Source organism: Salvelinus alpinus, chromosome 3, assembly GCF_045679555.1.
Source record: "Salvelinus alpinus chromosome 3, SLU_Salpinus.1, whole genome shotgun sequence".
Classification (NCBI taxonomy): domain Eukaryota; kingdom Metazoa; phylum Chordata; class Actinopteri; order Salmoniformes; family Salmonidae; genus Salvelinus; species Salvelinus alpinus.
In genome coordinates, this window is record NC_092088.1 from 46,393,980 (window position 1) to 46,411,617 (window position 17,638).

Consider the following 17,638-nt stretch of genomic DNA (forward strand, 5'->3'; position numbering starts at 1 on the left):
GGCCCTTCTCCCCCGATTACTCAGTTTGGCTGGGTGGCCAGCTCTAGCAAGACTCTTGGTGGTTCCAAACTTCTTCCATTTAAGATTGATGGAAGCCACTGTTCTTGGACCTTCAATGCTGTAGAAATGTTTTGGTACACTTCTCTAGATCTGTGCCTCGACACAATCCTGTCTCGGAGCTCTACGGACAATTCCTTTGACCTCATGAATTAGTTTTTGCTCTGACATGCACTGTCAACTGTGGGACCTTATATAGACAGGTGTGTGCCTTGGCAAATCATGTCCAAATTAATTGAATTGACCACAGGTGGACTCCAATCAAGTTGATCATCCTTGAGATGTTTCTCCAATGGAAACCTGAGTTCAATTTCGAGTCTCGTAGCAAAGGGTGTGAATACTTAAGTAAATATGGTATTTCTGTTTTTTATTTTTAATACATTTGCGAACATTTCTAAACCTGTTTTCGCTCTGTCATTATTTTAATACATTTTAGAATAAGGCTGTGACATAACAAAATGTGGAAAAAGTGAAGGAGTCTTAATATAATTCAGAATCCACTGTACACACACACACACACCACAACCTTCAGATCGCACATTTATTTACCTCTCAACATAATGATCACGCCCCGGCCTTCCCGTCAGGTCTGAGCACGAGCGACATTCCCCCAACTGTCCATTTGTGAAGGGTGAGCACACCCAGAACGTGCCCCTGTCCGTCACGCTGGCCACCAGCCCCGCACAGTTCCCTACCCCTGATGGCTCAGATAAGATCGCCTGCTACGGCTTCGGCAGCTGCCCACACTTCCTGGCTGCCGCCACCAAGCGTGGCAAGATCTGCATCTGGGACTTGTCCAAGCTCATGAAGGTAAGGCTGTGCAGCGCGGCTAGGTGGGAAACATGTACAGTTTTGTTGATGTCTGCCTCCATGTTTTGTCCTGGATGTCTGGGCCCATTCATCAGACTTAATTGACATGCATACAGCTTATGGCATGAATACATTCATCTATGTGCATAAGGATATTACTAACGTTTGTAAATGTGATTTGATGATTTATGATGTTTTGTGTTCCCCTCAGGTGCACTTGAAATTTGAAATCAACCCCTACGACCCGGCGATCCTGCGGCAGCTGATTCTGTCTGGGAGCGAGCTGGCCCTGGGGACCCAGGAGTCCAGGAGGCCCACCTTAGCCTGGCTAGAGGACTCCTCCAGCTGCTCAGACATACCAAAACTAGAGGGGGACAGGTACTACTGGACACACCTTTTCTATGTACAGAGTCAATGAAAGTTTCAATGGTGTTAAGTGCGTGTAAAAGAGGAAATGTGAGTTTCTTTTTGTTTCTGTCTCTGCCAGTGACGATCAGTTGGAGGACTCCGACAGTGAAGAGCATTCCAGATCAGAGTCGGTGACCGGTATGAAGCCGCTCTTCAAATCTTGTTACTCTTTTGCTCCGTAGACTTTCTAGGTATCCGTGAGTTGAGCTATCGCATTTTATTTTTGTCCCCTCTCCTGTTCCCAGGCCACCCATCCCAGAGGGAGAGCATGGAGGTGAGCTTGGGCGTGACGGCACTCAGCCTCCTTCAGCAGCCAGAGAAGCTCCAGTGGGAGGTGGTAGCCAGCGTGCTAGAGGACACCGTCAAGGACCTGGAGGAGCTGGGGGCCAACCCTTCCCTGGCCCAGGCCAAGGCCGACAAGGCCAAGGAGAAGCCCGCGGAGCACCACAACATTCCCTTCCCCTGCCTTCTGGCTGGAGGCCTGCTCAGCTACCGCTCTGCCGCCAGCTCCCCGCTTGCCGCCCCACCCCTCTCCTCCGCCCGCCGCACCATGGACGGCCCCCTCAGGACTCAGGGCCCCGAGCTCCCCCATGCCGTGCCTGATCAGGGCCCTGTGGAGATGGAGACCTGCAATTCACCTCCCATGGAGCTGGGCTCGCCAAACCCAGCTGCTCCTGCCGTGCGCAGGACTATGCCTGTGCTCTTGCTTTACAGCATCAAGGAGTCGGACGAGAAGTCGTCGGGCAAGGTGTTTGCCCAGATGAACAATCTGATGAGCAAGGGGCTACACGAGGAGGGCTTCTCCGTGCCGCAGATCATCGAGATGGAGTTCGACACTCACGAGCAGCTGCTGCTCCAGGACCCGCCCATCACCTACATCCAGCAGTTTGCAGACGCTGCCGCAAACCTAGCCGCCCTGGACGGGGACAAGTGGAGCTCGCTGGCGCCGCGGCCCGGAGCCCTGGTGCAGTGTCTGCGGCTGCCCAAGCAGCTGGAAGAGGAGAACCTCTACGTGGACTCCATCACGCCCTGTTCAGACGGCGTGCACTTGCTGGTGGGGCTACAGCCATGCTCCGTGGAGTCTCTCAGCGCCATCAACCAGGTGGAGGCCCTCAACAACCTTAACCGCCTCCACTCAGCCCTTTGCAGCCGCCGTAAGGGAGAGCTCCAGCCCCTGCCCACGCTGGCCAACGGCCACGAGGCCCTTCCCTCCGCCTCTCCCCCTCAGACCCCACTCATCCTGCCCCCCCCTGACCAGCGACAACAGCCGTCCAGGCCCCTGGGAGGCTGTGGCGGTGGGGGCTATCTGGCCCTCTACAAGCTCAACTACTCCACCCGCATTGTCACTCTGGAGGAGGAGCCTGTCAAGGTGCAGCACATCAGAGACCCCCGGGACGCCGTCACCTCCCTCATCCTGCTCCCGCCAGACGTGCTGGACGGGAGGGAGGACGACAGCGAGGAGGCCCCGGAGGAGACGCATCGGCGTGGACTTAAAAACGGCTCTGGTTGTGGGCCAGGGACTGGTACTAGCAGCACAGCTGCTCCCAGCAGCACCAAGGTGAAGCAGGCGGACGTGGTCGGACTGGGCCACCTGGTGGTCACCACTCAGGCAGGGTACATCATGATCCTGGACCTGTCCACTTTGGAGGTCCTGGCCAAAGTGGAGCCGCCCAAGAAGGACGGGATAGTGGATGAAATTGACCCTTTCGTCGCAGTCACCTACTGCTCCGGGACTGACCGCCTTTGCGCTTGCACTAAAGGTGAGGACGGCTCCACAATCTAGGCTAGAAATATCTCTTCTTAGATTCCCCAGGTTTTAATGGTGCAGATCATGTTTTACAGTTTTTAATAGTTGTAATGTATCTCACAACAGCTGGATATGTGTTTAGTATGTATGATACAACAATGAACAATGAAAGACATGTAGCTTTTGGATCTCTTTCATATTTAGTATGTTTTCAGTCTTACTACTGTCATCTAACCCCCCCCCCAGGTGGAGAACTTCACTTCCTTCAAATTGGAGGTGTGTGTGACGATATAGATGACGCCGACATTTTTGTCGATGGCCCCCTTTCTAAAGGGTCTGAACAGCTGTTGGAGGGGACCAAGCCCTCGTCCAACCCCTCAAGCCCAGGGATCACAGGTAGGAGATGCAGACCCCGTTACGCTTTACGTCTCTGCTCATTCAATAACTGTCTGCAGTTTGTTGGTAATTTAATAGGTGGTGAGAAAACTGAGTAGTCGTCGCTTATTGGAACCTTCTTTCCATTGAAATCATATGCTGATAGACAACATGATACTGTCCAGACAGTGAAAAAGCCACGATCACAGTCAAGTTCTTTACATCCTGCGATTTTTTAAAAATTATTATATAAAAAAAAAAAGAGTTTTGCTCTGCCAACCTCCTCTCCCTGTAAGGAGTTGACCTCCTGGTGGACCAAGCGTTGGCCGTGGAGAGCCTGACGTCGCTGGTGGAGCTGACACGCTTCGAGACGCTGACGCCGCGCTTCTCAGCCACGGTGCCGCCCTGCTGGGTGGAGGTGCAGCAGGAGCAGCAGCAGCGTCGCCACCCCCAGCATCTGCACCAGCAGCACCATGGAGACGCCGCCCAGCACACACGCACCTGGAAGCTGCAGAGCGACAGGTACGGACGTGTGGGCGTGACAGGGTGGGTATGGGTGTGGGTAGAATACTTATGGGGTGTGTGCACTTAGTCACTGAGGCATTTCTCGTAAGTCTGTCCGCAAACGCCACACACATTAATACATAAACACGCTATTTCATAATGGCTGTACATTTTGTATGTTTTCACACACTAGAAATTCCTCATTGAGGACTACATCTACATGTTCCTTTTAACGTTGAACTTCTATGTTGACATAATCTCACAAGCTCCTATTGAAAACAAAAGTAGCCTAGGATATGTTGACTTTTTAAGACTAGAAAGTAGAATCTTATTTGTGTAGGTGAATAATGCGGCCATGTTTTCCTTGTGGGTTGTAGCTCCAGCTGGGACGAGCATGTGTTTGAACTGGTCCTTCCCAAGGCCTGCATGGTGGGCCACGTGGACTTCAAGTTCGTCATGAATGCCAACATCACTAACATTCCTCAGATCCAGATCACCCTGCTGAAGAACAAGGCCCCAGGTCTGGGCAAGGTCAATGGTGAGGACACTCACCACTATCTCTGTTGCCTTGGCTAATTTTGAAAAGACAGTATCTGGAACATATACTATGAACAGGAGGACTGGTTACCGTAGAGAAACTAGCCTTTTGCAGGGAAATATTGACCATATCATTTATGATCATGCATGACATCACATTTTAGTCTTATTTGTAGATGTCCTTGTCTGCCTCTGCTGCCTACCGTCTCTCAATTCGTCAAAATAAATATATATATAATTTTCTCTCCAGAGACGGCAGTTGACAGACAGATCTCCTTCCCCCTGTCCCATGTCCTCCATGCCAACGGGGAGAGGAACGGACAGCCGCTTATGCACGACTTCACAGACGACATCCAGTTCATGGACATCGAAGAGACACCAGGTAGGGGAGCTGCAGGGACAGGCAGCCAGCGTCGATAGACAGACTTTTATTTTTCTTCCTCAGCCGGTGTTTGACACTTATTGTGGGTTGCGTCACCAGATTGTAGATGATTAGCGTTACTGGTGATTTTGAGTGTAAAGCAGCAATCCGAGGGGTTCCTCAGCCAAGCGGAGGTTTCATCACATTGCTCTTCCCCGTACAGGCTCCAGGCTGTGCACCTTCCTAGAGGACCATAAGGAGGATATCCTGTGTGGTCCTGTGTGGTTGGCCAGTGGTTTGGACCTCTCAGGCCACGCTGGGATGCTTAGCCTCACCAGCCCCAAGCTGGTCAAAGGTAACAGTATCTGCAACATTGAGTCACATTGAAGAAATCATACAGACTTGAAAGCATTGGCCACTTTAATAAATGGATGACTAGTTACTTTAATAATGGCACTTTTAATAATGTTTACACATCTAACTTCACTCATCTCATATGTATATACTGTATTTTATACCATCTATTGCATCTTGCCTATGCCGCTCTGTCATTGGTCATCTGTATATTTATATGTATATTCTTATTCCATTCCTTTACGTAGATTTGTGTGTATTAGGTAGTTGTTGTGGAATTGTTAGATATTGCTGCACTGTCGGAACTAGAAGCTACACTCGCAATAACATCTGCTAACCATGTGTATTTGACCAATAAGATTTGATTTGATGGCCATTTGTGTTCTCAGAACTTTCTGCTGTGAATCCTCTCCCCCCTGTCTATGTACATATTGTATGTTAGATTTAGTTAAAGTGGCGTTTCTGCTGGTTTGTCCCCCTCCCTGCAGGCATGGCCGGGGGCAAGTACCGCTCATTCCTGGTGCACATCAAGGCGGTGAGCGACAAGGGCATGGAGGAGAGTCCCAGGCCGGTGATGAGGATGCCCATTGCCAAGCCCCAGAGCAGCAAGGGCCATTCCCTCTCCACCCTGCTGCAGAGGGCACAGGCCACCAAGGTACAGAGGGAAAACAAATTGAATTTTACATCAAAGCTGTTTATTTCACGAGTCTTTCTCTGCACACCTGAGGCATTTCTGACTGATGGTGCAGTTGTGTAATGGAGTTGTGTAAGTTGAGTGCATGAATAGCCTTGACTGTAGCCTTCTCCTTTGTCTCTATCTGGTGGGAGAGTAGTGCCATTGCCAGGTTGTCAGTGAAAAGTTGAAGGTGTCAAATTGCTCTGATGTGGCTTCCTCATACCAGCAACATCCCGTTATTGAAGGAGAACATTTTCTCTCCATTAGTTTATAGCTCTAGAATTTGGTCCTCTGGTGTTGTACTGTTATCCGTTTTTTTTTAAATAGGCTGTCTGTCCCATTTAGGAAAAGGCCTCCACTTCCAAAGCAGATTCTCCAGCTCAGTCGAAGAAACCTGACAACCTCCGAGGGTGCGACCTTCTCCAGGAGGTGTCCGTCACAATCAGAAGGTTTAAGAAGACGTCCATACCAAAAGAAAGGTTTGGTGCTTTCCTTAGTGCCTTTGTGTCACCAAAACATGTAACTATTGTAGAATCCCAACACTTTAATCAAATGCTTTATTTTCTCATCTTGCACTGTATATACTCAGAGCATGCACTGGCCAACTGGCAAGTGTCTTCACTGACATTTTCAACCTCTCCCAGTCTGTAATTCCTACATGTTTCAAGCAGACCACCATAGTCCCTGTGCCCAAGAATTCCAAGGTAACCTGTCTAAATGACTATCGCCCCGTAGCAATCACATCTGTACTCATGAAATGCTTTGAAAGGCTGGTTATGGCTCACATCAACCCCATCATCCAGACACTCTGGATACCACTCCAATTCGCTTACCGCCCCAACAGATCCACAGATGATGCATTCTCAATTGCACTCCACGCTGCCCTTTCCCGCTTGGACAAAAGGAACACCTACGTGACAATGCTTTTCATTGACTACAGCTCAGCGTTCAATGCCATAGTGCCCTCCAAGTTCATCACTAAGCTAAGGACCCTGGGACTGACACCTCCCTCTGAAACTGGATCCTAGGTGGTGAGGGTAGGCAACAACACATCCGCCACGCTGACCCTCAACACGGGGTGCATGCTTAGTCCTCTCCTGTACTTCCTGTTCATCCACGATTAAGTTTGACGACGACACGACAGTGGTAGGCCAGATCACTGCCGCCGGCAATCTGGTGCCAGGACAAAGTCAGCAAGACAAAGGAGCTAATCGTGGACTACAGGAAACGGAGGGCTGCGCGCACCCCCATTCACACTGACTGGGCTGCAGTGGAGCGGGTCGAAGAGCTTCAAGTTCCTCGGTGTAAACATCACAGAGGATCTATCGTGATCCAAACACCCTGACACAGTCGCGGTGAGGCCACAACAATGCTTTTTTTAAATATATTTTGCATGGGCCCTCAGATCCACGAAGTTCTACCGCTGCACCATTGAGAGCATACCGACTGGCTGCATCAACGCTTGTTATGGCAACTGCTTGGCATCCGACCGCAAGGCGCTACAGAGGGTAGTGCGTTCGACCAAGTACATCACTGGGGCCGAGCTCCCTACCATCCAGGACCTCTATACCTGGTGGTGTCCGAGGAAGGCCCTAAAAAATTGTCAGACTCCAGCCACCCAAGTCATAGACTGTTCTCTCTGCTACTGCACGGCATGGGGTACCGGTGCACCAAGGATTGGAACCAACAGGACCCTGAACAGCTTCTTCACCCAAGCCATAAGACTGTTAAATAGTTATCTAACTAGTTAAACAAATAGCGACCCGGACTATCTGCATTGACCTTTTTTGCACTCGCATTTTTGACTCATCACATATGCTGCTGCTACTGTTTACGATCTGTCACTTTATTCCTAGTTATACACTGAGAGTATAAAACATTAAGGACACCTTCCTAATATTTAGTTGCACCCTCCCTTTTGCTCTCAGAACATTCTTAATTCGTTGGGGCATGGACTACAAGGTGTCAAGCGTTCCACAGGGATGCTGGCCCATGTTGACTCCAGTGTTTCCCACGGTTGTGTCAAGTTGGCTGGATGTCCTTTTGAGTGGTGGCCCGTGCTTGACGCACACAGGAAACTGTTGAGCGTGAAAAACCCAGCAGCGTTACAGTTCTTGACACAAACCGGTGTGCCTGGCACCTGCTACCTTATCCCGTTCAAAGGCACTTACAATATTGTCTTAACCGTTCACCGTCTGAATGGCACACATACACAATCCATGTCTCAAGGCTTGCAAATCATTATTTAACCTGTCCTCTCCCCTTCATCTACACTGATTTTGAAGTGGTTTTAACAATTGAAATCAATAAGGGTTCATAGCTTGCGCCTGGATTTACCTGGTCAGTCTGTCATGGAAAGAGCAGGTGTCCTTAATGTTTTGTACACTCAGTGTATGTACACATCTACCTCAATTACCTCGTAATGCTACACACAGACTCGGTACTGGTACCCCTTATATATATAGAGCAAATTTATCGTTACTTATTGTGTGTCTATTACTTTTATTACATGTTTTACTTTTCTATTATTTCTCTATTTTCTTTCTCTCTGCATTGTTGGGAAGGGCCCGTAAGTAAGCATTTCACTGTTAGTCCACACCTGTTGTTTACAAAGCATGTGACGGACAGCATTTGTTTTCTATTACGAGAACCGACATGTTTTGATACTCGTTACACCATTGCAGTAAAACAATGTTATGTCATGAGAACTAACTGATCCTTCGGTTTGTCTGTCTACTCCAGAGTCCAGCGCTGTGCCATGCTGCAGTTCCCAGATTTCCATGAGAAGCTGTTGAACGGGCTGTGTAAGCGGGAAGACGAGGGCCCTGGCACAGAGCACTCCCAGAGCCTTATCCTGGACTGCCTCTGCTGGCTGGCTGGAGTCTATTCCAACGGACCCTGCAGGTGGGGCTGAGAGGATGAAAGTGGGATGCGATATTCATAGGGATACTGAGATCTATCTACTCTTTACATGCAGTAAAGAAACCATTGAATTTGACCAAAATAATGGAAATTCCACGCACGTGTCCCCCCAACCATGGGAGATGTATCCATACTCTCCTCATTGACACATAGCATACTTTAGCATACTTTTAGCCTATTGTTTGTGTATTTAACGCTACGTTAGGGTAAAAATCTGAGTATAATGCTTGTATGGATGTCAACCCCAATACAGTTCGTCATCGTCACCAATCAACTGCGTTACACATAAAAACTGCATCAACTACCACCCAAGATTTATATATGGCTAGCTATGCTACCAGCTTATACAAACAGGAGTTAGCATTTAGCAGAATATTTTTTTCGAATCCCGGAAAGGACAACTTCTAAATATTATGCAGCTAAATATATCAATCAAATTTTAGTAGCCTGTGAGAACACTTAAATGGTGATCGATTTTGACGAATAGCCCCTTTTGTTAGATCAGATTTTTAGAAGGGCCTCCGACGCGTCCTCGCCGTTTCCCCCGCCGTTCTTCTTCCGTTGTTCCTTTAGCGCATGTTTATGGCTCTGAGATGAGAGATTATCATCGTTCTGATGCAGGGAGCACTGTACTGTGTTTGGTCACGTATCAACATTTTCTGTTTGTTTCCCTTCCAGCCTGAGAGAAGGAAAGGAGGCTATGCTGACGAAAACAAGGAAACGACTGACAGACATTGTGCGGGTGTGTTTTTTTGAGGCTGGACGGAGTATAGCCCACAAATGCGCCCGCTTTCTTGCACTTTGTATTAGGTGAGTTAGGCTTTTCATGAATGTTGCGACTTCGTTTCGTGAACCCGTACTCTTTCATACTCTTGTCGATGCTTGTGCGATATGGTAGGTGTGCACTTTTTGTAACTTGTTTTTGCGTCGTCAGTAATGGAAAAGGGGAACCCAGTCAGCAGGGCTTTGGCATGGGTCTACTGAAGGCTCTGCTGGACAATATGCCTTACTTGCCCGCAGCAGCAACAGGTGGTAAGTATAACTGACATTTTTCCACAATTTTAACTCTGAGCATGGATAGAGGGCTTCTGAATTGTCAGCGGCATTGTTTTGGAAGTGCGTGGTTTTGCAAGGCATGTGTCATAAGTCTCTCTCTCATTCTCTCACTCTCAGGATCGGTGTTCTGGTACTTTGTGCTGCTGAACTATGTGAAGGATGAGGACCTGGCAGGCTGCAGCACGGCCTGTGCCTCTCTGCTCACAGCAGTCTCCCGGCAACTGCAGGACCGCCTCACTCCCCTGGAGGCTTTGCTACAGACCAGGTAGGCCTTTTCACCCTGTAGTGTCCATACGCCCCAATCAGGACCTAAAGAAACCAAAAAGCACTAGCGGTAATGTTGTGATTAGACTACCATAAAGGCTAGTTTGTGTTGAACCCAGCTTGCCTCTTTCTATTGTAATGCTCTGTACCGTGTCTCTCCTCCCCAGATACGGCCTGTACAGTTCCCCCTTCGACCCAGTGCTGTTTGACCTGGAAGTCAGCGGCTCCTGTAAGAATGCCTTCAACAGCAGCATCGGCGTCCAGTCTGACGAGATCGACCTTTCTGAAATTCTCTCAGGTCTGCACCACATTCTACCTTATTGCTTACACCTATCCAATCCCTTCAAGAACTATCAGGGAAATAAATGTTGGTCTGGGCTGTACTTTGTGTGTGTGTGTGTCTCTTGCAGGGAACGGTAAGGTAAGCAGCTGTGCGGCGGCCGAGGGCAGCTTCACGGCTCTCACCGGGCTCCTGGAGGTGGAGCCACTGCACTTTACCTGTATCTCCACCAGCGACGGAACCAGGGTGGAGAGGGACGACGCAAGCATGTTCACAGGTACCCAACTCGCCTTTTTTACCTCCAGAAACGGAAACATTAAACACGGGCATCGTCGCGTTTCTTCCTCAGGGATTTTGAGTGATGCTCCTGACCTTTGCCCTCTCCTCCCAGTGAGCACGTTTGGGGTGACCCCAGCAGTGGGTGGCCTGTCGGCGGGCACGGTGGGCGAGGCGTCTACGGCGTTGAGCTCTGCCGCCCAGGTGGCTCTGCAGTCGCTGTCCCATGCTATGGTGTCTGCAGAGCAGCAGCTGCAGGTGCTCCAGGAGAAACAGCAGCAGCTGCTCAAACTGCAGCAACAGGTCAGGGACTCCAGCACCCGTAGTGGCACCGACATGCCCCGACACCTGTATGCACACCCATACGCTTGCACAAAGGCACAGACATACAATCACGTACTCACACATGCGCATGCAATACAGTCTTATCTAAGCCCTTATTTACCAATACACACGTATACGAAGATCCTATGTCAGACTTCATGTAGCCGTGTGTTGACTGTTTCCTGTTAGCCGAGTAGTAATCCTGTGTGTTCGGAACAGAAGGCCAAGCTGGAGGCAAAGCTGCACCAGACCACGTCAGCAGCAGCTGCGGCCTCCGGCGTAGGGCCCATCCACAACTCTGTGCCTTCCAGCACCCCCGGCTTCTTCATCCACCCCTCTGACGTCATCCCCCCTACGCCCAAGACCACCCCACTGTTCATGACGCCCCCGCTCACCCCGCCCAACGAGGCGGTGTCGGCAGCCATCAGTGTGGAGTTGGCACAGCTCTTCCCTGGCTCCATGATGGATCCACCGCCCGTAAACCTGGCCGCACACAACAAGAACAGCCAGAAAGCCAAGCCGGTCAGTAACATGGACAACTCTCAATAGCTCATAGCACAGCAGTTATGTTGTGTGGGCTTTACATGAACACCAAGGGATTTTTGTTACATTGTGTCAAATAATGCAAACTATTTCAATTAAGTTTGTTTTACTACCTGTTTTGACTGAAAAGTGTCTGTGTTTGTTCCAGAATCCTATGGGCAGCGGTCTGGCTTTGGTCATCTCTCAAGCCTCTCACTTCCTCCAGCCTCCTCCGCAACAGTCCATCATTATCGAGCGCATGCACTCTGGTAAGTACACTTTTTTTTTGTCTCTGACTTGGTTAACAGTTGTAACTTTTTTAACTCAAAAGGATATATCACGAGTAGATGACAAACGGTGATTCATTTGGGATGTAACCAAGTTGTTTAGGTGAGCTCGTGTGTGTGTGTGTGTGTGTGTGTGTGTGTGTGTGTGTGTGTGTGTGTGTGTGTGTGTGTGTGTGTGTGTGTGTGTGTGTGTGTGTGTGTGTGTGTAAATATCTCTCCTCTTGTCCCAGGAGCGCGGAGGTTTGTGACGCTCGACTTCGGTCGCCCCGTGCTGCTGACCGATGCTCTGATCCCCACCTGTGGGGACCTGGCCTCTCTGTCCATCGACATCTGGACGCTGGGCGAGGAGGTGGATGGACGCAGGCTGGTAGTGGCCACGGACATCAGCACTCACTCCCTCATCCTACACGACCTGTTGCCACCCCCTGTCTGCCGCTTCATGAAGGTCAGTGGCATTTGGTCCATTATCTCTGAAGACTTATTTCCCCCCCCATTTCACAGGTTAGAGTATCTGAACTCGAAGGTCGCCAAAGAGAAATATATTTTTATTTTGTTAGTTTCTTTGGTGAGCATTCTGTGAGAAAATCACTGTGCTTAACAGCAACCATTTCTCCACACCTTAACCTGTCCTCCTGTCAATCCCACCCACCTACGCCCAACAGATCACTGTGATTGGGCGTTATGGCAGCACCAATGCCCGGGCCAAGATCCCATTGGGCTTCTACTATGGCCACACCTACATCCTTCCCTGGGAGAGCGAGCTGAAGCTGATGCACGACCCCCTGAGGGGGGAGTGTGAGGCGGCCAGCCAGCCTGACGTGCACCAGCACCTGGCCATGATGGTGGCCCTGCAGGAGGACATCCAGTGCAGGTCAGAGGTCGTACTATCCCACTAGTTTGCTCACTGATTGTCTGATTTAGTGAGTCAAGGAGTAGGAAAGGTTTTATGTGACATACTTGACATAGCCACGGTAGTCCAGAATCAATATATAGTAAAACTATATACATAAGCTGCATGCCCAGTTGACTCTCCATTTTTCTCTAGGTACAACCTGGCGTGCCACCGGCTGGAGACGTTACTCCAGAACATCGACCTGCCTCCTCTCAACAGTGCCAACAACGCCCAGTACTTCCTGCGCAAGCCCGACAAGGCGGTGGAGGAGGACTCTCGGGTCTTTTCGGCCTACCAGGACTGTATTCAGCTGCAGCTGCAGCTCAACCTGGCCCACCACGCCGTTCAGAGACTCCGCGTGTCCCTAGGGGCCGGGCGCAAGGTCCTGCCGGAACCCTACGACCCCCGGGAGCTCATCCAGAACTCATCCACCGAGCAGCTGAGAACCATCATCCGCTACTTGCTGGACACACTCCTCAGCCTGCTGCACTCCAACAACGGTGAGATGTCTGGGAGGGCCACAGGGTCTGTATCAGGGATGGGGGTCTACTTTTCTGACTGTCCCATATTCATGCAACTCTGTTGGCCTAGCTTCAAACCAATATCATCCTTTACCCGATTGTCCATTGTCCTCACAACATCCCTAGAGGACATTGGTATTGTCTTTCTGTGTTTGATCTGCTTGGTGAGTCGCACCTCAATACGTGCGTTTTCCCCTTGCAAAAGCCTAACGCATTTTTGGACGTTATAGCCATGTTTGAGCATGAATTATTTCAAGCGATGTAAGAATGAATTTTTAAAAACTTTCCCATCTTTTTAGGAATGAATCAATAATTTTCTCTGCCCGCACTTGCCTTTTGAATTGAAAAAGCATACATATTTAATGTTTGCTATCCATATTCTCACAAGGCATTCTGTATGGTCTCATTGGAAAAAGTTGCACATTGATAACTCTCTTTTTAAAGTTGTTCAAAGTTAACCCGAAAGCCCACGCCGCTGTTAAGTGTACTTAACAATCTCCTTCTCTCACCCATCAAATCCCCACTGATGCTCCCTAGCAGCTCGTCGTACAGTTTCATGAGTCTCCTCTCGTGAAAGAGAATAATGGATTACCCCCCTTGCTGCTGATGCTGCCTGGCTTTATACCTGCACTGTCTCTGTACCCTCAGTGAATTCCAATGGGCCCTGTTTACAGCAGTGCAAAGGAGCCTTTAAATTTCTATTTTCTCTCTGAAGTGAAGAGCTGCTATTTAAAGGACTGGGGTTTTCTTGTCATATGAAACCCCTTTTCTAGGATAGCTGAATTATAATTTTATTTTACTGTTGAAGGCTATTTGATTTAGTCAAGTGCATTTTGCTATTAAATGTTTTGGTCCGTCACTTGCTTTTTACCCCTCTGTTGCGTCTTCTCCTCAATTATTTAACATACCTTCTCAGTGGATCTCTGTCCTTGGTACAGTATTTATAAATGTTTTGCCTGTTTTTCTCCCCCTCCAACTTTCCCTGTCTCTCATTTGACCTCCAACCTCTCACTTGCTTCTTGTGTTCTATTATGCTCACTCTCTCCTTGTTCTTCCCTCTAGGGCACGCAGTCCCGTCCGTTCTGCAGAGCACATTCCACGCGCATGCCTGCGAGGAGCTCTTCAAGCACCTGTGCATTAGTGGCACGCCCAAGATCCGCCTGCACGCTGGTCTGCTGCTGGTGCAGCTCTGTGGAGGGGAGCGCTGGTGGGGCCAGTTCCTCTCCAACGTCCTGCAGGAACTGTACAACTCCGAGCAGCTGCTCATCTTCCCCCAGGACAGGTGGGCTTTTACGATCCGTCTGAGGCGCTATATCTATCTACTAGTGATGCAGGAAAAAATCCAATAGTTACAAATCGGGATATTGTTTTTGACGATGTATCATTTTGACAATATCGCAATATTATTTTTGCGCTAGTTTGCTCTACCTGCATCAAATCTCCAGTATTTTTCCTTCATAGCTTGTTCTCTGTCTTTTTAAATAGGGAGCCGATTAGTTTTCTCAGCACTTTGACTGGTCAAAACTCATTTTCTCGTGGCGCTCTCTTGTCCCTCTGCAGCAGACGTATGGTGAGCAATATGTTTGCAACAGCGAATCGCAATAAAATCACAATATCGAATCGCAATGCATATAGAATCGTGAAAATCGCAATGCGTGTCGTATCGGCACCTAAGTATCGCCATAATATCGTATTGTGAGGTCCCTGGCAATTCCCAGCCCTACGATCCACTTCAGTCCTTTATTTAGATTGATTACACCACACTGACAAACTGTAGCTCCTTGGAAACAACATAAACCGACTACTGCCCATTTGAAATTGGATTCCATAAAGAGAAGTCTTTGTTGTCACGTGAAGATACTAATGGGTTTGAATGTATCAGAAGCACCCATCCAGACTTATCGATTTTTTGTGTTTTACCATGTTTCCGGAGATTGACCGTGTCCTCTGTGTCCTCCCTCAGAGTTTTCATGCTCCTGTCCTGTATCGGTCAAAGATCCCTGAGCAACAGCGGTGTGCTGGAGGGGCTGCTCAACCTGCTGGACAGCTTGCTGTCCCCCCTACAGCAGCCCCGGTCGGCTACCCAGCGCAGGACTGAAGGTGGGCTAGCCGGAGGGTCCCTGGGCTGGGGCTGGCAGCAGGGATGGGGGGCTGGGGGACTCCCTGGCCCCAGCACCAACACCGGCCTCCCTGGACCATGGACTCAACCAGCAGCCTATGAGTGTGTGTCTGTGTGTGCGGCAGGTGTGTTGGACGTCCCCATGATCAGCTGGGTGGTGATGCTTGTGTCACGACTGCTGGACTACGTGGCCAGCGTGGAGGACGAGGCGTCTGCAGGCAAGAAGCACCAGGGAGGGAAGGAGAGGGAGCGCACCTTCACAGGTAGTGTAGTGTAGGCTAGTGCGGTGTAGCTCTCCGATGAGATCTGGCACTGATGATTTATGAGGTCAAGAAATCCCAAAGTGATCTTGTTTTGTCTCCCCGATTTCCCCTTTTTTGACTTATGCATGTGGTGTTTCTCATTTTCTTTAAGAAACAGCCTTGTATGAGTGACGTTATAGGCTTAGGAGAAACCTTATTCTATTACCCTTGGTTTTGAGTGGCTATGAAGTTAAGTTATTACAATATTTCTTCAGTTTTGAGCATCATGAATCCTTTTAACAGGGTAATGCATATTGATTTGGAACCCAAAACACAAGTCTAACATGCCTTTTTTCCATCTCTCTCCAATGAATCAAGGTAATCAGTGGAGCTTTATAAATAACAGCCTCCAGTCCTCCAGCTCCAACAGATCAACCAAAGGGAACAGCAGCCTGGACCGTCTGTACTCCCGCAAGATCCGCAAACAGCTGGTGCACCACAAACAGGTAAATGTGTCCAAATCCAACATTCGTTCCATCTCAAAAACGTCAGGGAGTTGTGTATCTGCCATGTTTTTTCATACCTCATGAATCTGTATTTGTCACAATTATGGGATTCTCCAGTGGTGGATAAAGTACCCAAGATGCCTTAATAGAAAATGACTCGAGAAAGTTTGCCAGTAAAATACCTACCGGTACTTGAGTAAAAGTATTTGGTTTTAAATATACTTAAGTATCAAAAGTAAATGTAATTGCTAAAATATAGTTATGTATAAAAAATAAGTGTAAATCATTTCAAACTCCTTATATTATGCACTCCAGACAACACAATAGTTTTTTTTAAATTTACGGATAGCTAGGGGCACACTCCAACACGTAATTTACAAACGAAGCATTTGTGTTTAGTGAGTCCGCCAGATCAGAGGGGGTATGGATGACCAGGGATGTTCTCTTGATAAGTGTGTGAATTGGACCATTTTCCTGTCCTGATAAACATTCAAAATGTATCAAGTACATTTTCGTGCCAGGATTAATGTATGGAGTAAAAAGTACATTTGTTTTCTTTAGGAATGTAGTGAAGTAAAAGTTGTCAAATATAAATAAAGTACAGATACCCCAAAAAACGATTTTAGTAGTACTTGAAAGTATTTTTACTTGAGTACTTTACACCACTGGGATTCTCCCTCTTATTAATGGCTTCGCATGACGTCTCTGCATGTAGTAGATGGTCTGTGCAGTGTTTATATTTATCATGCCCTTTTCATTGTAGCAGTTAAATCTATTGAAGGCAAAACAGAAAGCTTTGGTGGAGCAAATTGAGAAGGAGAAGATCCAGAGCAACAAAAGCTCCTCGTACAAACTGCTGGTGGAGCAGGCCAAGCTGAAACAGGCCACATCCAAGGTGAGGATTTCAGAAACTCTGAAAAGGAAAGCTTTCTGTTTTGACTGATCAATCTGGAAATGGAATGACTAAGAGTTAAGTAATTCTATTTCTAGGCTTTTCCTCATCTTGGGAACACAAGAATATAAAGTCAAATATCCTCAACACTGCATGTTTTGGGGCCAACTTTTCACAAGTTACGACAGATCTGCATACACTTAAGCATAACTTCTGTACCTAACACACTTACACAGGTTACAAGTATGCTCGTTTCAATAGTGATCGATGAAACCATGTGTATTCATCGACTTCCCCTGCCTGACATTTGCCTTTCCATCTCTCGCTCTGGCAGCACTTTAAGGACCTGATCCGTCTGAGGCGTACAGCCGAGTGGCCTCGCTCCACCCTAGACACAGAGGCCACCGCCGCCAAGGAGCCACCTGAGGTGGAGCCTCTGCCCTTCACCCTGGCCCATGAGCGCTGCATTTCCGTGGTACAGAAACTGGCCCTCTTCCTCCTCTCCATGGACTTCACCTGCCACGCAGACCTCCTGCTGTTCGTCTGCAAGGTATGCACAGCCACAACTTCGAGTTCAGTTGAATAGAGGGCACACTTGATGTTACCACTGTTAACTCGAAATGACACAACGACAAGGTTCCAGTTTAACAAAGTTTACTATACTATATGAACACACTACAAGGTAGCCATTACACTCAAGGCTAGG

The 17,638-nt window shown here is 48.5% G+C and overlaps 1 protein-coding gene across 20 annotated transcripts in view; it reads left to right on the plus strand.

The window, feature by feature from the left end:
• LOC139570845 (dual E2 ubiquitin-conjugating enzyme/E3 ubiquitin-protein ligase BIRC6-like) overlaps positions 1 to 17,638 on the plus strand; it is a 138,207-nt gene that overhangs the window by 23,792 nt on the left and 96,777 nt on the right. For 8 of the 20 annotated variants that reach the window (XM_071393100.1, XM_071393106.1, XM_071393113.1 and 5 more), the window contains exons 7-34: positions 645 to 867; positions 1,079 to 1,245; positions 1,355 to 1,413; positions 1,521 to 3,035; positions 3,269 to 3,418; positions 3,694 to 3,943; positions 4,279 to 4,439; positions 4,689 to 4,820; positions 5,023 to 5,154; positions 5,642 to 5,808; positions 6,175 to 6,308; positions 8,572 to 8,733; positions 9,430 to 9,561; positions 9,686 to 9,783; positions 9,925 to 10,072; positions 10,239 to 10,369; positions 10,482 to 10,628; positions 10,743 to 10,930; positions 11,171 to 11,473; positions 11,643 to 11,742; positions 11,991 to 12,205; positions 12,423 to 12,631; positions 12,806 to 13,152; positions 14,236 to 14,455; positions 15,137 to 15,555; positions 15,913 to 16,040; positions 16,804 to 16,935; positions 17,267 to 17,482. In XM_071393100.1, the coding sequence (XP_071249201.1) occupies positions 645 to 867; positions 1,079 to 1,245; positions 1,355 to 1,413; positions 1,521 to 3,035; positions 3,269 to 3,418; positions 3,694 to 3,943; positions 4,279 to 4,439; positions 4,689 to 4,820; positions 5,023 to 5,154; positions 5,642 to 5,808; positions 6,175 to 6,308; positions 8,572 to 8,733; positions 9,430 to 9,561; positions 9,686 to 9,783; positions 9,925 to 10,072; positions 10,239 to 10,369; positions 10,482 to 10,628; positions 10,743 to 10,930; positions 11,171 to 11,473; positions 11,643 to 11,742; positions 11,991 to 12,205; positions 12,423 to 12,631; positions 12,806 to 13,152; positions 14,236 to 14,455; positions 15,137 to 15,555; positions 15,913 to 16,040; positions 16,804 to 16,935; positions 17,267 to 17,482 (6,385 nt within the window). The remainder of the gene's footprint in view (positions 1 to 644; positions 868 to 1,078; positions 1,246 to 1,354; positions 1,414 to 1,520; positions 3,036 to 3,268; positions 3,419 to 3,693; positions 3,944 to 4,278; positions 4,440 to 4,688; positions 4,821 to 5,022; positions 5,155 to 5,641; positions 5,809 to 6,174; positions 6,309 to 8,571; positions 8,734 to 9,429; positions 9,562 to 9,685; positions 9,784 to 9,924; positions 10,073 to 10,238; positions 10,370 to 10,481; positions 10,629 to 10,742; positions 10,931 to 11,170; positions 11,474 to 11,642; positions 11,743 to 11,990; positions 12,206 to 12,422; positions 12,632 to 12,805; positions 13,153 to 14,235; positions 14,456 to 15,136; positions 15,556 to 15,912; positions 16,041 to 16,803; positions 16,936 to 17,266; positions 17,483 to 17,638) is intronic. The other 12 variants (XM_071393117.1, XM_071393118.1, XM_071393120.1 and 9 more) reach the window with 8 other exon arrangements.